We start from the raw sequence: 18,582 nt of genomic DNA, 5'->3' as shown, positions 1-18,582 counted from the left end.
TCAAGTTTTAACTTGAGGGATTACGTTGGTGTACGGGTTGTGCTTCTTTATCACCCAGTGAAGCTACACGCCGATAGGGTACCGTGGAATCATATAGACGAACCTGATCAGAACAACAACTTCGTTCTACTTGGGTTCAACGTTACAATTGAGTACTATGTACACCTAGAAGTAGGTACCGTCACATCACAACGTAGAAAAAGATCAATGGAGACTATTCCATTAACTAGACGAATTCTGCTAGAATCTCCGGCCCCCTCGAGAGAAGATGGAAAGCCGAGGTCTGCGAGAATAGCCGCTATTTTTCTTCCATTTTGTCTATTGCAAGTGTCCAGATACACCAACCTCCCCGGAGACCTCTTCTCCACTTCGGGTAGAGTTCTCTGTATCTCTGCTAAATACCTAAAGACCATGCTCCTGACGGTGTATCTCCGTACCCAGGGGACCCTATTTGTTTTATCTCGTGCTCCTAGCTACGGTGTCAAAATTGTAGCTGGCGAGGCACTGTTTACGGTGTGGCTTGTACGATGCTTGATCTTCACGATTCGGTGGGCTCCAAAGTGACACCGCTGCATGAATTTGTTAGCTAACTGAATGAAATCGTGTGAATGTTGTGAACTTACGCTGTGATCGTAGCCCATCCAATGAGACGCCAATGCTTCTCAATTCTTCGACTCAAGGCGATCTTCTCTCCTAAGTTCGTGCAGGCAGGACTGGTCAAGGACAGCTTAGCGGCGTCCTGCTTAATAGCAGCAACCTTAGCACCAGTTGAGGTGGAACCAATGTTAACCATCAGTACTTCGTTCTTAGCTAACTTGGCGACCTTAGCCTGTTTTCCGTCTGCTGTACGAACACCAAGAAGTCGCTTCAAGAGGTAGAAGTTGACTTCGATCTCGCTATAGATAGCTGGGAGACGACCCTTGAGACCGAGGACAAAACCGACCAGACGATCAGCTCTGCAGAGGGTAGGATCAATACGCGTGCCAACACCGATAAGACCACCGGGAACGGCATATTTCAAGTCGTTGAACTCAGAGTTTAGAGACACGATGCGACTACAGATAGGCTTGCATTGGAGGGCACCCTTGTCATCTCGGGTCACGATACCTGGTCGAATTTCGATCTCATCACCTAGCTTCAACACTCCATGGAGAATACTACCACCAGCGACACCACCCTTCAAGTCCTCGATCTCGGCACCGGGCTTGTTGACGTCGAAGGACCGAATAACCATCATGTGCGGTTCTTGGGTGAAATCCCTAATCGGCACAGGGATTGTGTTCACGATAGCCTCGTTGATAGCGTCGATGTTGAACTTCAGCTGCGCGGAGATGGGGATGATAGGTGACTTGGCGGCAGGCGTTCCACGGACGAACTTTAGGATGGACTGGTAATGTTGTTGGGCGGCCTCTTCTCGCATTAAGTCGACCTTGTTCTGGAGGATGATAATCTTGTCTAACTTCATAATCTCGATAGCCGCAAGATGTTCCGAAGTCTGAGGCTGAGGTACGGATTCGTTGCCAGCGATGAGTAGGAGAGCAGCATCCATAACTGCCGCTCCAGACAACATAGTACTCATGAGAATATCGTGGCCAGGGCAATCCACGAAACTGAAACATATCAGGATATATACGACTAAATCAATCAGGAGAAAATATTTAGACTTACGAGACGTGGCGCAATAATCTATATGTGCCACTACATCCATCACGCTCACAGGGAGGGTCTACTTCCTTCTCGCTCTTATAGCTGCGGTAACAACCAGGTCTGGGGCACTCGAGGTTGTCACATTTGTAAATCTTGGCGTTCGCATAACCCAACTTGATGGTAATATTTCGGATCAGTTCGTTCTTGAAACGAACCGTCTGCACACCAGAGATAGCCTTCACGACGGTGGATTTTCCGTGGGCGACGTGGCCGATAGTGCCAATGTTGATAGTTGCCTGTCGGGCGATGATCTCGGGTGTAAGCGGGGTCAAGGAAGGGAGATCGAGGTCTTTCGCATCGGTCTGAGGAGGAAGAGGAGGTCGCTGAACGGGAGGGAGAGCGGCCATGGGTGACTTCTTCATCGCGGACTTAAGAGGCTTCTGGTCTAGCTCCTCAACTCCATCATCAAGGCCTTCATTGACGGACTCATTGCCAGAATCCGACTCGGACTCGATGTCGTTGCCGAACTTGTCAGGCGCAGACATTTTGTTGGAATTCGAGATGAAAATAACTTCCTCTTGCTTTTCTGGGCCGTACGCGGTTCGTTAGTTCTGGCGTTAAAGTTGGGTAGATATTGAAGTAAACGTGAAAGATATGATAAAAATGACGTTTCAGTGCCGAGTTTGCGATTTTTTTGGCCTGAAGTTGTGTATGAGTCTTCCTGCTATGCTCCGATAAGATAACGAATGAGGGGCAAAGTTGTAGGGTCGCAGTTGCTAGTTTATTAAATACCTGCATATATCCTTTAATAAAGTTTTCTTAAATATATTATGAGAGTTATGAGTTTAAAGGATCATTCTGTACTCTATTTGAAGTTTACATATTCAATCTTATATTGATAAGAGAAACTTTTTTCATGTTTGCTATTGAACTAACAATAATCACTTTATTCTTCAGTCCCTTATTAACTTCAGACAAACTAGTAGATCTAATTAACATTTCTTCGTCAAAAGTTCCTGGACGAAACTCAGCAGTCTCAGCTATCTATGCTAAATCTCAATCCGGCATTATTAACAATAGCCGCTTATACTTAAGAGGGAACGAGAATCTAGTCACCATACAGAATACGGCTCAAAGAATGGTTATTTAAAGAACCCAATGATGCGATAGCGATGATGGACGATCTCAAAGATTGACGTAGTATCAAATTTACCATCAAGACAAATTATCCGATGTCTGTGAAGAGCCTCACCAACTGACGTAATTCTTCGATTGACACCGGGACAAGACTATTCTTGGATACTCACCTCAACGAGGCTGATATCTGTGCCCCCCGAAGACCGGTTTCATACGAGCTTACTGAAGACTATGATAATCGACACATGCCAACTCGGTGTCGATCTCGAGGTCATGACTGCTGTTGTCTGCACGAATATATTCTTATGCAGCCCTACATCGATCTTTTCCTCCGATATGGGTTACATAGCGTCTTGGGGTTCTATTATAATATTCGGAGCGGCATCGACAACATACTAGTGAAGTCGTTGCCATCTCAGCACATATGCCCGTATGACATCTAGAGCGTTCAAGAGCATTCAAGTGTGTGTTAACAGCGTTGATATATAGCAGAAGTGCTGCTTTTGACCTAGCCTATACGCTCTTCGATCACAGTCTCATTGGCCGCGAGCATAAGAGGCCTAAAAATAGGCCTCGAAAACCTTGGCAGCACATTGCAGCGTTGATTGTTAGGGGTTAAGTGACGCTACATTGAGTGCGGTAACACAAAATGGGACGCAAGTTCATCAGAAATTGGCCTCCCTTCCCGCGCGTCCGTGCCAACCGATCGTCATTTGGGAAGGGGTCCGGGGAGGGGGGAAAAGGCTTTCGTCTCTTGGGTTACATTTATCACGACAACCACCCACCCGATTATTTTCCTCAAATTGACCGACTCCGTAATGGAGTGATTTAATTTTCGAGTACTAAAAAAGGAACATTTAACCCTCAGCCTTATTATTGCCTTTGTTTCGTACCTAGACAAGCCTAAGTACTCTCGAAGTGCCTCTGTCAAGACATTCGAGTCTTCATCGTACCAGCGCACAGAGGAATATTAAAGTCAGGCCGAGCTCATATGTATTAGTCAGGGGTATGGATTTCAATATCTGCAAGAAATCCTGCTTGGACCCAGAAGGTCTCTTTCATACGGTCAAAAATGTGAGCGCGAAAAAGAGGACAGCAAATGGCTTTAAGATAGCCGGTACTCGAAGTCCCGGTTGTTCTGTTGAATATGGGGGGAATGTTGAAAGTTTACCGCCCAGGCACAACTGGATCCTGCATGGTGTCGTGCGGTATCACGTCTCTGTGGCTTTTGATTGGCCATATGTTCAACCTTGCATTTGGCACGGGTCTTACATGGGGGTAAGCTCTACCTATCAGATCGATAGATCGTCAACAGGGGTCGATGAAGTTGCTAGGAAGAATCGCGCCGGCTAGTCGCATGCGTCCAACCACATTTCTTTCTCCCCGTCTTTGCGCTCGACTGGGAAGGATCCCTGGTCATTGGCAGGTCTTGTCTTCAACCTCATTCGTAATTTTGGGATGTAGAATGCACCCAATTCCCGCCCAGCCCTGCACTCAAGAGGCGGGTTGGCGGATTTTCGATTTTCGAGCAAGTACCTCGACCCGTTACCAGCGATATGCCGGTGTACTTGCAACCTGATAGGCAAACGTTGCTTTTCTCTGCGAGTAACCCGTCTTACGATTATCAAGATTTCTGTATTCCTAGGTACAAGTAGTTTTTAGACATTGTCCTCCCAACAGAGAGGGAAAGTTGCGACCCTCTTTTCACATATACTGAGCCTTTTTCTCAGTATGTCTTCCTGTTAGCTTCATCTCTCTACCTATACAAGACTCTTCCCGCTCTGGCGTTTCTGTTTGCGCGGAAACCTAGTATCAGAAATCTGCGACTTGCTTCATTAAACTCTAGAATCAACGGTGACACGTTGATCTGGGAGTCTCGATACAACCGAGCAAGTATCCGGCGCCAGACTAGTTCCTCCGGGCGTCTATTTTTCATAAACGTACTACTTGGATATTGGGGTTTCCTTTAGCTGCCCTATCAGAGTCTCCCGTCTGGGGGATTTCCTACCCCCGGTCCACCGTGAGCGATCCCATTGCATCTTCTGTAGCCCCATTGACTAAACATCCCATGCAGAATACTCTCAGAAACAAGGACAAATGAGGTGGTAGCGTCTCGAGGCGGCGCCTACTCAAAACCTCCACCTCCCCCAGCTCTCCGACTTTGAGATACTTTTTCTCTCGATAGCTGGTCTCTCAAATTTCTTCTCGTATTGCTTCATTCCTATCTTTGGGCTATATACATACGGGCTCCATTCCCGAAGCTATCATACAAATCGTGCAGCAGTCTGTACGCATAGACAGAGTCTCGTTCCCTTCTTTCGCTTTTCTCTCTCCTTATACCACACAACGTCACAATGGCGCCGCAAGACGATAGAAGGCGGCCTGCCGCTCTCAACTTGGTCCCCTCGAGAAAATCCTCCACCAGCTCCTCATCCACATCATCGCTCAAGCCACCGAGGACACCGAGATTTGCAGAAGCCACTACAGTTCACTCGCCAGTAGATCAACGGAGTATGCCGTTTGGAAGAGATGGATCACAGGTAGCTCGTGCTCAACCGGCCGATGTTGGATTTGGATATATCAACGACGACGCGAACAAAGAGCCAGTAAACGTACCGATGACACCGAAGTCACCATTGAAGAGCGCAATGAGGGTTCCGGGTACGCCAGCGAGGAAAATTGAGAACCCTTTGAGCCCGACATTTAGGGAAGAGGATATCTTAGACAAGCGGGAGAAATCTACCGAGAAGGAGCAAGAACGGGATCTGGTAGGCAGTCTCGTGATCGAGTAGTTGTAACCTCATACTAACATGACATGCAGGGCATAAAATCAAAGGTGCGAATGGCTAAATTCGCACTACGAGGCGTCAGCTTCAGTTGCAGTACAATCATTCTCGCCATGCTCACCTCCTCACTCTCCATCTTCCACGCGACCAAGAGTCTACCAGCACAGAACGGCCTACCACCGTGGGCAACGGGTACGAGTACCTGGCCGCAAATCCTTGTGCTGTGTGTCTCTTGTGTCAATCTCCTCATCTGCATCCTCGTTTTCGTTGGCTACTGTCGAGGTGGTCACCACCGCGCCGAGAAAGTCGGTGTCTACTATACGTTATTCGCAGTCGGCTGGTTTATCGTATCCGTAATCCTATGGGCCGCAGCAGCCGGCGTCATCCAGTTCACGAGAAACAATAGCGGCAATCAGGATATGTGGGGATGGTCGTGTGTCAACAACCACCGTTCTGAACTCTTCTCGCAGAAGATTGACTACGAACTCGTATGCAGACTTCAAGTGAGTACCTACTTAACTACAAAAGCCTCCCCAATTTGACTATGAAACTAACATACCTTAGAACTGGGCTTTGATCTGTATTATCATCGAGATTGTGATTGATGTCATCACGATCACACTATATAGCGTCGTGTTTTACAGGTACTACACCAAGCGACGCCTAGCTAAGTCGATGGACCTACGAGATCGCGCCAGATCCGACCTGTACCTCGCCCAACTCCGATCGCAATCAGCACCTAACACGCCAGGCTTCGGCCCCAAATCGCCATCCTTCTCTCAGTACGCCATGTCGCCGCGCTTCCCGCCATCGGCCTACAAGTCACTCGGTGACATCGAGGAAGGACAAGCACCCACATTTACACCAGGAGCTCAGGTTGCCGAACCTGCATCTGCATTTGCGAGCCAGAATGCCAAGCCGGCCGATAAACCGTTCAAGCTGCAGGCTCCGCCAACTAAAGCGCCCTCCGCCACCCCCAAACTTGGACAGGGCGCATTCAGGACACCCACAACCCCCGACGCACCGGGTCCCAGCTTTAGCAACAACTTCAATGAGCATGGCCCCGTAGCCCCTGGCGAGGTTCAATACGACGCAGTGCCCATCCCAGGGGCGTACGCAGACGCGGTGATGAAGAGTCCGCCACCCAACCAAACGAATTTTGGACACGCGCGGTAGATTGGGGTGTAACTTTAACATTGGGAGGAAAGGGAAAGCTTTTGAATTTACACAACTGGATATAGCCTAATTTCTTTTGTTCAGCTGAGCTGGAAAACACAACATTTTTTTATTGGTCACGTCGAAGTTTGGACTACCCACGACCATCTACGATTGCAGGAATTTTTAAGGAGTCGACGAAACTTCCACAAACCGACCCACACCGGCTCACTCACCTACTACTACGCGGCGTTTCTCGAGGTTATATGATTGGGTGCGGATGTTGTATTTATTTGTCGGGACACTTTTTGGGGCGCGGAACTCAGGATATCATATACCTCGGGGACGGAACGAGCACGGTTTATATACCTTTTATCTACTATAATAACGATACCTATATCTATATCTACAACAATATCTACATCTGTCAGATCTGTATACCTACATAACACCCTTGTTCTTAGACAAATGGCATATCAGTTCGCCAATCTGTTGAAGCATCTGCTAGTGCTAAGGTTCTTACATGCTTGTCCGACCTGACGCCATCAATGTCCACGGGCCGGCCCGCCTAGACTCTAGACGAGTCCACTCATGTGGATATGCAGCATACCAAGGCAGCGGACTATGATCTAGGGAAGTAGATAGGTAAGTAAGGGAGTCCAAAGTTCTTAATCGTCTCCGTTGTCTTGTAATAGAGTGATCCTCCCTTGATAACAGGACCGCGCGGCTACGACTTCTTCCCCGGACATACAGCCTTCTCTGGCCAAGAAGATTTGTTTGCCTTTTAACGAGGATCGTATAAATTTGTTTGTCGGTCTAGAACGTTCTACTTGAAGTTCAGAGCCTCAGACAGGAATACGGAGGTGATCTATTCCGATGGCGCAGCCCGTTGAATAGGTATGGATCTATTTATGCCGGGATGATTGGTGATGTCACACGAACTGGGCGGTGTTCACTTTCTGTGAAACATCCACATGGATATGATACATACATGCTAGCTGTGTTGGTTAGTCTTAAATCATCAATAAATTCTTCAATATTGATTATGTATCAAATCCATATGGAGGTTAAGACCGTATTGTTAACCTGCATCAAATGATATGTCACCAAGTTTAATATGTATTTTCCTTATATCAGCTGGTAGCGGCTGGCGACCAACTGTAAATAATAATTCATATCGGCTGATGGTGGGTCGTTTCCAAAGCTCCTTCAAGCTCGCTATCATCAAGCTTTGCCCTGTCCACCTGAAAAAGTCACAAGTTAATTAATATTGCGGCGCATATTGAAGCCTCCATTGCAGCAGCAGTCACAATATTACCGAACCTTGGAAGTTTCAACAAAAGAGAGACAGCCCCCAATCCATCGGTAACCAATGTCTGGTGCTACGGTTCATACGCAGCGGCTGCTCATGCGGCCTATCTCGCCATTCCGGTTTCGAACCTCACATTCCTCTGCATCCTCGCTACGAGCCTACAGCGCACAACCTCCAAAGGGACCCAACAATGCTGTTAAGTTCTGGCCTTTCATAGCTATCATCGGTATAGGATTTGCGAGTTACGCCTACATGGCGAAGGCGAGAGCAGCGGCCAAGTGAGTATCCCGTGCTTGTATTTCATACTTGATGACCAACCCTTTTCTTCTACTTAAATATTACAACGTAAATATATACCGAAGTAAACATGGATGATTAACGAATGACTACAGGACCGCACCGATGAAAAAGTTATAATAACTTCTGCCGGCATGTTTCCAATGCTGTGTATTATATGACGATTATTCAGATCCATATGAACGAAGGAAGAATTCTTCACTGTATCACCAACTGGGTGTACTTACAACTTACCACCAACCCCCCTATTACCTGTACTATTAGTACATATTACATAGGTAGCTCACGAATAACGATTCTATGCAATCCATTAAGTATTTTTAAGTTATTGAGATATAAATGTGACAGGAAGGTGTACCGATGAATGATCATATTCTCCTAACAAGCAACATCTCTATAGCGAAGTTTGACTCAATCGAGGTTATAATCGATAGCGGGTAGCAATCTGGGAAGGAGGGGCTCGCATAAAGTCCAAACCTTGGAAGCTAGCAAAGTGCGGGACATAGCAGAAATTAAGCCGTAGTTACCTTCCACCAGGCCAAACTCAATCCTCGTCAGTAAACAAACCCCTAAAATCTCAATCCCTATCTTGAATCTGCTTGTCATAGACACTCACTTTCACCTTCTGCCCCGACTTCAACCGCTTACCTAGAAGTAGATATACCTACCCACCTATATACACCTCGAACGTCACCACCCCTCTCCAACAAAGCCCTATCCACCCCAAACCCAGCAGCAACAATGTCCACCATCGACAACCTCAAAGACCGCACCACCCCCGTCTTCTCCCAAGACGACGTAACCGTCATCTTCGTGCTCGGCGGCCCCGGCGCCGGCAAAGGCACGCAATGCGAGCGTCTCGTCTCCAAATACGGCTTCGCGCACCTCTCCGCCGGCGACCTTCTCCGCGCCGAGCAAAACCGTCCCAACAGCGAATTCGGCTCGCTAATCCGCGAGCACATCCGCAACGGCACGATCGTGCCCATGGAAGTAACCATCGCGCTCCTCGAGTCCTCCATGCGGACCATCCTCACCTCCTCCTCCCCCACCAACACCAAAGGCAAATTCCTCATCGACGGCTTCCCGCGGAAACTCGACCAGGCGCATAAATTCGAAGAAGCAGTGGTGCCTGCGAAATTCGTCCTGTTCTTCGATTGCCCGGAGGCGGAGATGGAGAGGCGGTTGATGGAGCGCGGGAAGACGAGTGGTCGTGAAGACGACAACGCTGAGAGCATCCGCAAGCGGTTCCGCACTTTTGTCGAGACGAGCATGCCTGTTGTCGAGTACTTCGAGGGCCAGGATCGGGTTGTTAAGGTCGATGCTAGGCCGGAGCCTGCGAGTGTTTTCGAGACTACGACGGTTGAGTTGGAGAAGAGGCTTGGGAAGGACTTTTAGGGGTTATGCATACGTGTTTAGATGATTCTGGGGGAGGGAGAAGGGGAGAAGGACTGGGCGTTGCGGATAGATTTAAATTCGCTTGCTGGGTAGATATATAAGAGCATTACCGGCTTAGTGTCTGCTTAGGTTAAACATAGAGAAGGAATATAACGAGGATGACGGTCGACGAGGAAGGCTACGAACCAACGATGGAAGTAATGGAATGATAAGTCAAGACAGACGATCAAGAGTGTCTAGTTTGGATAGACAGTCTACGATGGGCAGGTAGCGTTTCACATTTCCATACGAATAGATAGACAAGCAAGAAGAGTAATAATGTAAGTTTTTGCATTTACCATTCCGGGGAGAGTTGGGTGCCTTCCCTTGAGAGAACTTTTCTGTATCCTCTAAATACACAAGCTCTGAGCGGAGAACAAAGGAAAGTAGGCCGGAGAATGCATCATGCGCCTCAGCCCTTGGGCGACCTTGGATAATAAGGTCATCTGTTCCAGATAGGAACCCAGGAGCAGACCTCAGGGGCGTAACTCATCGCGCATTTCATATGCGCCATCCATCGTCACGCATCACAACATATAGCACCTTCTCCCGAGGTGCAAGCCGCCAACAGCGGCAGGCCGTGCGAATACCAAACACACTCATCTTCAAAGCCACCGCCTTTTATGCCTTGAGTACCCTTTTCGAAACCGATGTGTAATCTCGCCCGTGAAAGCCGTAGACGCCTAAGCCGTGCCGATGCAACCAACGTAAGCCGGAAACGTCAAGAAAGGGAACGCGCGATGATCTAGTCATCGTCATCCGTTCGCTCTCGACGAGGTGCGCGCTCACTGTGATCACCACGGCCACCACGGTCACCACGGTCGCCTCCTCGGCGTCCACCACCGCCTCGTTCACCTCCAGATGGACCACTGCCACCCATACCCGTGTTTGCCAGACGTCGCTCAATTTCCTCCGTCTCGCGTTTCTTGTGCGCCTCGGCGTTGCCCTGCTCCCTACGCAGGTTGGAAATCACGTTGCGGATGATGACCTTCCATCCTTCCACGCGGTCACCAACTTCACGCCACTGCTTCTCGCCGAAAACACGGTAGAATGTCTGGTGGACGAGGAACACTTTCTTAAGCTGAGAAAGCTTGCCCTCCACAAGCCCAGCACGAATTACGTCGATGGTCCACATCTCAACTTCTTCGGATGGGATCTGCAACGCCTTTTCGATATTCGCGTAGGGAATCTCGTGATTAGGGGTGCTAGCTGCAAGGCTAGCGAATGTGAGCAATCGAATCTTGCGGTGAAGCTTGTCGCCATCTAGTTGTTCTTTCTCGATGAAACCCTCATGCTCATCATTGAAGTCGTTGTAATCTTCCAAGTCCTTCTCAGCAAAGATTACAAGAAGCTCATGGTAAAGAGGATGTGACTCAGAGAGTGATTGGATAGCTGGTACGGCAAGGAGGTCTTGGAAATCGTTGTGTGTTGGTGATAAGAGCGCGGTCTTTAGAGCGCGCAGGGCTAGCTTCTGAGCCTCTTCCGACTTCGTCTCATCGTCGTCAAAGGTGCGCAAAGCGCTGAGGACATACTGATACGAGGTCCTGCGGTATTGTCTGATTAGCAATCGAGTTCGCCGTGAATATTTTGCAAGATTGATACTCACTCTTCGTCACCTGCTTCAAGAGCTACCTCGGCAACTTCGGTGTACAGCTTGCGCTGATCCTCCTCGTCAGACTCCCACTGCTGGAGCCAACCCTTAACATCGGGCAAGGACTTCTTAAGGGTCTCGTAGAAGCCATTGTGCTTGACGAATCGTAAGATTGCCATGAAGACATTGAAACGTAAATCGCTGTCTCGCTCGTTGTCGTGCTTGAGCAGATTGAAGATGGTAGTAAGAGCGTTAAGGGCTAGACCGGGACCATGAACAGGTGATGAAGTAATGGGCTTCGTAAGGTTATCGCATACGCGAGGAAGAAACATTCCGACGTTGTCAGATTGTAGGACTAGGTAGACAAGCAAGTTGTAGCTTGACTGGAACTCCTTCTCGGGTACTGCATTGAGAGCAGGAGATGCGAGCACAATCTTCTTAAGAACTTCATCTTTCTGATCCTTCTCCAATAGAGGCTTCACCTCTTCGCCGACGTGCAGGTAATCAGCCATCTCCTTGGCAAGCTCCGCAAATGAGCCATCCACGAAGACTCGCTGCTGCGACTGCTCCTCCTCTTGGGTAGCCATGGTGATGGTGGAGGAGGGTACTTGTCGAGCTGGAGCGTATTTCTCAAGATTCTTGTTAACTACTTTTGAGATGCTCTTAAGTTTCTCTAAGAGTTCAACGAAGGGTTGGAGTAATAGGTGATTGATCGGATCAAGATGAGGTGATGGCTGAGGCTGGTTTGAATCCGAATCGCGTTGACTGTCGGAATTGTCGTGCTCGTCGTGTTCGTCGTGTTCGTCGGAATCGCGTTCGTTAGAATCACCGTCGTTGTCGGAATTAGTCTCGTCGTCGTCTTGGGACGCTAACTGATTGCGACGAGCTAGTCGTTGACGATAGAATGCGCGTCTATCTGGCTTGCGCTTGCGTCCAGAGCGTATGCCAGAATATTGATCGGACTGATGGAGATCGTCGTCTTGTGGAAGGGAATGAAGAAAGTGTAAATTCGGAAGGTTTGTGGCGGGGTTGTGGGAATCCATAGTGGACAGGGATTGGGCGCCTTTGGCGCCCGAAGTTTACCCGAGAATTGAAAATTGAAAATTAAAATGGGTACGGGAAAATGATTAATCCGAAAGAGAGGCTAAAGAAGAAGGGAAGAAAATTAATCCGAAGCTTAAAAGAGTGGAGAAGAAGCGAAAGTGGTACCGAAGATTATCCGGAAGGGTAAGGAAAGGAAGGGTGGAAATGTGGAAGTGTGGCGGTGCGAGGTGAAAAGGTGGAGGAAGAAGTAGGAAATTGTGGCGGTGCTCAGCCTTTTTATAGAGTTTGGTAAAAATTCCAATCAGTGGTGTTAGTGGCGGTGCAGTGGCAGCACGCATACCGATAGGTATCCAGGTACCTGCCATGATTTTTCATCATCCAAATTTAGGAATCTCTTCACGTGATTGGCCCAAAAATCTATACTATGTACTTAAGTGACTTGTATTTTTATTTCTTTCCCGCGTGATTGGTTCACATAGTGATTTTCTTTCCTCAATTCTTTTTCATCAAAGGTACAGGTAGGTATGTATTTTCTAATCGTCGACAGATCAAATTGCTGATTTGATTTACAATAGAAGCTGCTCTAAATTCTGTAAGATGGTATCCTAGGACAGTGAGCCGGCAGCATAATGGGCCTAGGGCCTCAGAATCGACACCTGGGATTGTATTATCTCAAGTATCCATGGATTACATACAATGCTATTGGCCATATATCTACATCAAGCTCCTCACTAGGTACTAATATATTGGAAAATGCCATCTAATAAGGCTTCATTGAACTTGCCGTCCCATACTTGGTCCTCTTTCGTTCCATAATGATCAGTAGTAACACTAATGCTTCTGTAGCTATCTAATAGTAATGTCCTGATGATGGCTGAATTCAGTAACATCTACCTTGTGATATGCGTATTACGCTAAACATTGCTGATATCTGAGTAAGATGGTCGCAGGCAACTTGTCTGCTTGTATAGGGATTTCATGTAGATCATAGTGCTAGGATCGATGCTACCGGTTCGAACTTTGCTAAATAGACGTCTACATACATACTGAGGTATTAATTCTGATCTGTATGGAGCTCACAGACAGCCACTGTAGCACACTAGAAAGGTCAAGGCGTACGCCGTGGCCAAGCGGACCTGAAGGGAAGCATAATACAGATGCATCGTGACGTGCCGTTCATCTGCAGCAGTCGGGGAATACTTGCGATTCTATCCAATGTGATTTGATTGGCTGAGAGGAAAAGCACTCCACCAGCCCACTTTCCCAATTGGAACTGGTGATCGAATTGCTTTTCTTGTTCCTTTCCGCGAACCCCTGAATGCTAGGAAGTTCATGGTGAAACAGTCCCCACAACGTTTAGAGTCTCCAGGGCCATTTATTTCTTCGAGCTTAGCCCTTGAACTAAAGTTGCATGGAAGGCATGGAAGACTCATGTGACAGATTCAATGTTTTTTGTTGATTCCAAAAAGGAAATGTCACTGACGTTCGGAGGTAGGTCTACTAGGCCGTAGTCAGCTTCAAGTCTTACATGCAAGACATCGAGGTTGTATTTTTCAGCCGTGATAGGCCTGTGCCGTGTAGGTACTGACATTACCTATCTCTAGCGCTAGGTCCCGACTTGGTTTTGAGTGACGATCAGGAGCGGGATCTTTAAGACTGCCTATCTAGTTTCTACAAATATCTATATTAGGGTTGGAATATGCATACTACCTGGACCATTACTACATAATGGTATATAGATGAATTTGTACATAGTATGCAGTGGGAAAAAGCCGGAGAAGGATTATTATTATTATTATTCGGCTGACAGAAAGGTGGCTCTTCGATGTGATGACGAGATATAATATTAAAGGACCACGTATAATTACAATATCTGGGTGCCCTTTCAAGCGCCAACAAATGTACTATGCAATATTATATCAGGGACCTCGGCCCCTCTTCTCTATCAACAAACATGCCTTCAAATGATGTTAATATATAATTCGGATACGAATCTCCAACGCACGACATTGGGTTACCGATTTTCAGGAACCAGAATTTAGCGCGACGGCCGAGACGCGCATCTTTTGACCTTTACATGGCCACAGCCAGACGATAGGTAGAAAGAGACCCGTCATGCGACCGTTTGATCTTCGAGGGTCTTTCAACGAGTAATACATACAACATACGACAAACAATATCCGAGAACAATATATGGCGAACATAGAAGTTCGTAATATCGGATGAATTTCATGTGGAATTGCCCCCAAAGTCTAGCTGAACAATTGATAAATAAAGAGGCGTACTTTTCGACATCGCCTCTGCCAAGCAAATAAGAAGTACGAAGCAATTGGCGAACAGGAGGTCAGAACGTCACTGGAGGCCAAAAAATACTAGCGAGTACCATTACAAATTAACACATTAGAGGGGCAAAGAGAACTCTGCATAATCACTTGAAAGCAGCCTCGTCCAATTTATTCTCTCCAGGTGAAAATAAAACGGTTAGTTTTCTCCTCTACTTGTGACTGACCAGGTTTATATCCCGTTTCTGGAATCCCTTTCTCTAACCAGCCAAGGTCAACTAGTGCGAAGCATCTCACCCCGGTTGGCGATCTAACACACTTCGAGTGTCGCTAGTAGACAAGACAGTCGAAAGAGAGTATCAGCGCCCGAAAGAACCCCGCCGAAATCGCGTTACAAGATATATATACAGCCCACTATCAGGTCGCAATGTTCGATCGTCTTCGAAATGCCCCGAAAGATAGGGGTGCGCAACAGCTGAACAGGAAGAAACTTGAAGCCTGGCAAAACTCGCGTGAACAATCGTCATCGGCTGGCCGTGGTGTAAAAGGAGGAGATAGCCAATATCAATATTCTATCAGAGGAGGACCCGCGCCCCCGAGGCCATTAAGGGACCCCAACAATCCGCCCGAACGGTAAGCCACTTTTGTTACTTAAGTTTGGGGGAGATATTCGAGATTTAGGATGGTTCCAAGGTTGTATAACCCGCGATACCTGATTGAGCTACTGAGCTACGGAGAACAACGGCGACGTCAACAGCCTTCCGCAAATAGTAATCACATGCAGCTCTAGCCCCTTAGCGGGAGCGAATTGGAGGATCAACAGAGTAATTCTGGGGCGTTCAAGATAGCACAAAGTGCTCAAGAGGATCACCATCCCTCGCGCCACACCTGTCGCACTCTGTCGCACTCGTCGTAATTCGTCGCAATTCGTCGCAGCTGTCACAGTTTTGTTTTATTTTATTTCATACAAATCACACTCTGTTTGCCTGTTTGCCTACTTACAGTATGCTAACTCCACGATATTATAGTCACCCGAATCGTCAGAATTATCAACCTCCACCAGCCGTAAAACCCCCAAATCAACCTCGTCATTCCGGCTCCCTCCGTCCCGTGTCTTCCGTATACTCGCAGCCGTCCCCGGACGCCGCGAACTTTGCTACGCAGCAGTTGCGACTCGTAGTTCCGGATAACGATCCGATCGAGATTTCCCCGCCGAGTTCTCCTGACGTATTGTCGCCGAGGGACGGGTAAGTGCGATTGCTTTCTTTGTTTGCACTATATAAAGAGGTGGAAACAACTACTCATAATTATACAAATAAGAGGAAGTAACGAGGGAAGTGACTCAGATTTGAAATGCCAACTTTAAAGTGAATATGTTCGGTGTCGTCCATTTCGAGGTCGACTTAGACCCGTCACTCTATAAGTCCTTTTTGCCTTATAACCCGATCCCTTTTTTTGGAAGCTATTTTTTGTTTTTGGAAAGACGCCTTCAAGTGAGAAAGTGCCGATGAATCACAACACCCTTGAATACAACATGAGGAATCCCAAGATAAATAGTTTCATTGATCAAATCAGTTCAGCTATGAAACCAAAAGAACTAAAGTCAAGGCTAACATCCATCTGCTGTCTCAGGCCGAACCCAGGCGATGTTTCTCCCATTGAAGAACTACCAGACATGTCTCAACTCTCTGTAGATCCTAGGGGTATCCCCAGATCTGATGCTCGTACAAACATCCCTATGATGCGTCGCGAGCGCCGAAAAAACTCAGATGCAGCCATAAAAACCCTCCACGAATCCATGTCTCGCGAAAAGTTAAAGCAGCCGCGACCACACGGCCATGATGTGCGCTGGAACCCAGCTACCGGCGAACCCACAACGGATTCTAAGGGCAGACCATCGCAGGTCAATCCGCAGGAGTACGCTCAGGGGCTTCTAAACCAAGCGAGCTCGGTATCTCCGCCGCAGGTTAAGAAAGAGAAGCAAGGTCAGATTACTTTTGGCGAACGTTTACGCCGGGTACGACAACCTAGCGGACCTTCTCAAGCAGAACCAGCTCCACGACCCGAATGGCGAGGAGCTAGTGGGCGAACGACACTCGTTGCGCCTGTGAACGACAATAAAGATGTGGTTCCATTGAAAGTCCCCCCTAAAAGTAGCAAGCGTGGCGGGCATGAATCTGGTGCTCTATCCCCCGTTCAATCCGTCGACTCTGAACCTGCTTCGTCCCCTGTAGTCCGTGGTTTGGGCATATCCAATCAACCTACTCAGCCTCAATCGCCCGCGTCACCCAGCATAGCGGTCACGAATTCGAATGCCAACCCTCATACATATACTAGCCCATCCCTTTCTGACGACCCAACCGGCAATCCTCAACACCAGTCTCTACAAATACCTGCGAACGATAAGGCGATTCGTAGAAAACCAGCAGGAGCACCAGGCCACCAAGCTCAACCATCATGGTCTTCATCCATATATTCCGAAGATCCACGCGCATCTATCGCCAACCCGCCGCCACCTATTGATACATCCCTAGACGGCTGGACGCAGCCACCCTCCCGCTTTAGCGTGACCACATACGCGACATCGTCTCAGCAGTCAGCAACCCCTAGAGATAGCATCGACGTGGACGAGAGTGCGCCGCCGGTACCTACGCCGCCCCAACAATTCATGGCTCAACAGCAGCAGCCCTCAATTCTCGACCGCAAGCGACCCATTGTGGCAGGCTACGACAGCCCAGGTTCGCGCAAGAGCAGCAGCCCGCTCGAACCAGTCAAGATCAGCCTTGATTCATATTACATGACATCCGCCGTATCCCGACAACGCAAGACATCCCCCGACGCAGCGGTACCTAGAGGTAACGAATCGCAGCTTTCGCTTGCGTCGCTATCAGCTAAAGACAAGACGCTTCCGCTAGCGCCTCCTGAGACCCAGTCAGCGCAAACCCAGGACCGCGTGGCACAGCTCAACGCAAAATTACAAGCGCTGGGTAACCGCCGCATCAACATCAACACAGCGATCAAGCAGATGACCGAGTTGATGCCGACGGACCGTATCCTAGCTAGCGATGCCGTGATCCATAAACGCGAGGAGGAGAAAAGAAAGGTCGAGTCTCTGAAGCAGGAACTCGCTGAGGTGGAGAGGGAGTCGTATGAGCTGGGCCTCAAGCTACACCGTGCGTACAAGAGGCTGGACCGAGATGCTGAGTTCGAACCTACGACGCTGTGGGTTAGACGGGTTACGGGATCGTGAGATCTACTGCGTGGGGGACTGGGCTGGACTAGAGGGGATCGGATTGGGTGATGGTGATGATGGTGGCGGATTGGGGGGTGCTTCGATTGGCTAGGTATTGTCTAGCATGGGAATATTGGACGCCGTGTGGCGTTGAACCAGGTACCCCCCTCTACCCAAGGATGGGGGAGCGAAATCCGTCGGGTTTTTCAAATATTCATTCGTCTTTCTACATAGGGCGGTTTGCTACGACTTACCTACCTTATGTCACGTCACGTTAAGTTACGTTTTTTCCCGGGTTCGATTTTTCATTTAGCTTGCGGATGGGCATTCTGATCGAGAGAAGAGAAGAATTATCGAGATACCTACAAATGCATTTATGTATGTATGTCAGGCAGGCCAAGCATGGAGTTTTGCGAGATACCTATCCGATTCGTCTGTTTTTTTCTACTTCTACTTCTACTTCTACTTCTATTTCTACCGCTTTGAGATGGATGGGGGTTGGTGGGGGTGTAAATAGATAAATAAAGAAAATGAATGAATGAATGAGGGATGAAGATGTGGTTCTTGTGAGGGCGGATGTGACAACTATTAGAAGATACGGGTTTAGGGGATCCAGGGCAGAGACAGATCAAACGTACTACTCATGTATTCTCACTTTTGCATAG

General features: G+C 48.1%; 6 protein-coding genes across 6 annotated transcripts; 4 read left to right on the top strand and 2 right to left on the bottom strand.

The window, feature by feature from the left end:
- Window positions 1–124: 124 nt before the first annotated feature.
- Window positions 125–2,363, bottom strand: GGS22DRAFT_149332 (eukaryotic translation initiation factor 2 subunit gamma). The gene is made up of 3 exons (XM_047959131.1): window positions 1,669–2,363; window positions 624–1,610; window positions 125–569 (listed from the first exon to the last, which is right to left on the bottom strand). Exons 1-3 carry the CDS (start codon window positions 2,190–2,192, stop codon window positions 539–541), a joined length of 1,542 nt encoding a protein of 513 aa, XP_047823699.1. The 5' UTR covers window positions 2,193–2,363; the 3' UTR covers window positions 125–538.
- A 2,593-nt stretch (window positions 2,364–4,956) lies between these two features.
- Window positions 4,957–6,869, top strand: GGS22DRAFT_5090 (uncharacterized protein). Its single transcript, XM_047967286.1, has 3 exons — window positions 4,957–5,552; window positions 5,606–6,073; window positions 6,135–6,869. The coding sequence occupies exons 1-3, from the start codon at window positions 5,139–5,141 to the stop codon at window positions 6,744–6,746; spliced, it is 1,494 nt and encodes a 497-aa protein (XP_047823698.1). The 5' UTR covers window positions 4,957–5,138; the 3' UTR covers window positions 6,747–6,869.
- Window positions 6,870–7,916: 1,047 nt separating this feature from the next.
- Window positions 7,917–8,658, top strand: GGS22DRAFT_149324 (uncharacterized protein). The gene is made up of 2 exons (XM_047959130.1): window positions 7,917–8,315; window positions 8,430–8,658. The coding sequence occupies exons 1-2, from the start codon at window positions 8,098–8,100 to the stop codon at window positions 8,452–8,454; spliced, it is 243 nt and encodes an 80-aa protein (XP_047823697.1). The 5' UTR covers window positions 7,917–8,097; the 3' UTR covers window positions 8,455–8,658.
- Window positions 8,659–8,778: 120 nt separating this feature from the next.
- Window positions 8,779–10,041, top strand: GGS22DRAFT_149322 (uridylate kinase). Its single transcript, XM_047959129.1, has one exon. The coding sequence runs from the start codon at window positions 9,076–9,078 to the stop codon at window positions 9,727–9,729; it is 654 nt and encodes a 217-aa protein (XP_047823696.1). The 5' UTR covers window positions 8,779–9,075; the 3' UTR covers window positions 9,730–10,041.
- On the bottom strand, window positions 10,042–12,349 carry GGS22DRAFT_149321 (PCI-domain-containing protein). The gene is made up of 2 exons (XM_047959128.1): window positions 11,375–12,349; window positions 10,042–11,312 (listed from the first exon to the last, which is right to left on the bottom strand). Exons 1-2 carry the CDS (start codon window positions 11,944–11,946, stop codon window positions 10,514–10,516), a joined length of 1,371 nt encoding a protein of 456 aa, XP_047823695.1. The 5' UTR covers window positions 11,947–12,349; the 3' UTR covers window positions 10,042–10,513.
- Window positions 12,350–14,886: 2,537 nt separating this feature from the next.
- Window positions 14,887–18,582, top strand: GGS22DRAFT_149317 (uncharacterized protein). The gene is made up of 3 exons (XM_047959127.1): window positions 14,887–15,318; window positions 15,714–15,932; window positions 16,318–18,582. The coding sequence occupies exons 1-3, from the start codon at window positions 15,113–15,115 to the stop codon at window positions 17,933–17,935; spliced, it is 2,043 nt and encodes a 680-aa protein (XP_047823694.1). The 5' UTR covers window positions 14,887–15,112; the 3' UTR covers window positions 17,936–18,582.

This window comes from Annulohypoxylon maeteangense (genome assembly GCF_022496945.1).
Source record: "Annulohypoxylon maeteangense strain CBS 123835 unplaced genomic scaffold GGS22scaffold_1, whole genome shotgun sequence".
NCBI lineage: Eukaryota > Fungi > Ascomycota > Sordariomycetes > Xylariales > Hypoxylaceae > Annulohypoxylon > Annulohypoxylon maeteangense.
Note: the sequence above shows the minus strand (reverse complement) of the source record. Positions and strands in the feature narration are given on the sequence as shown.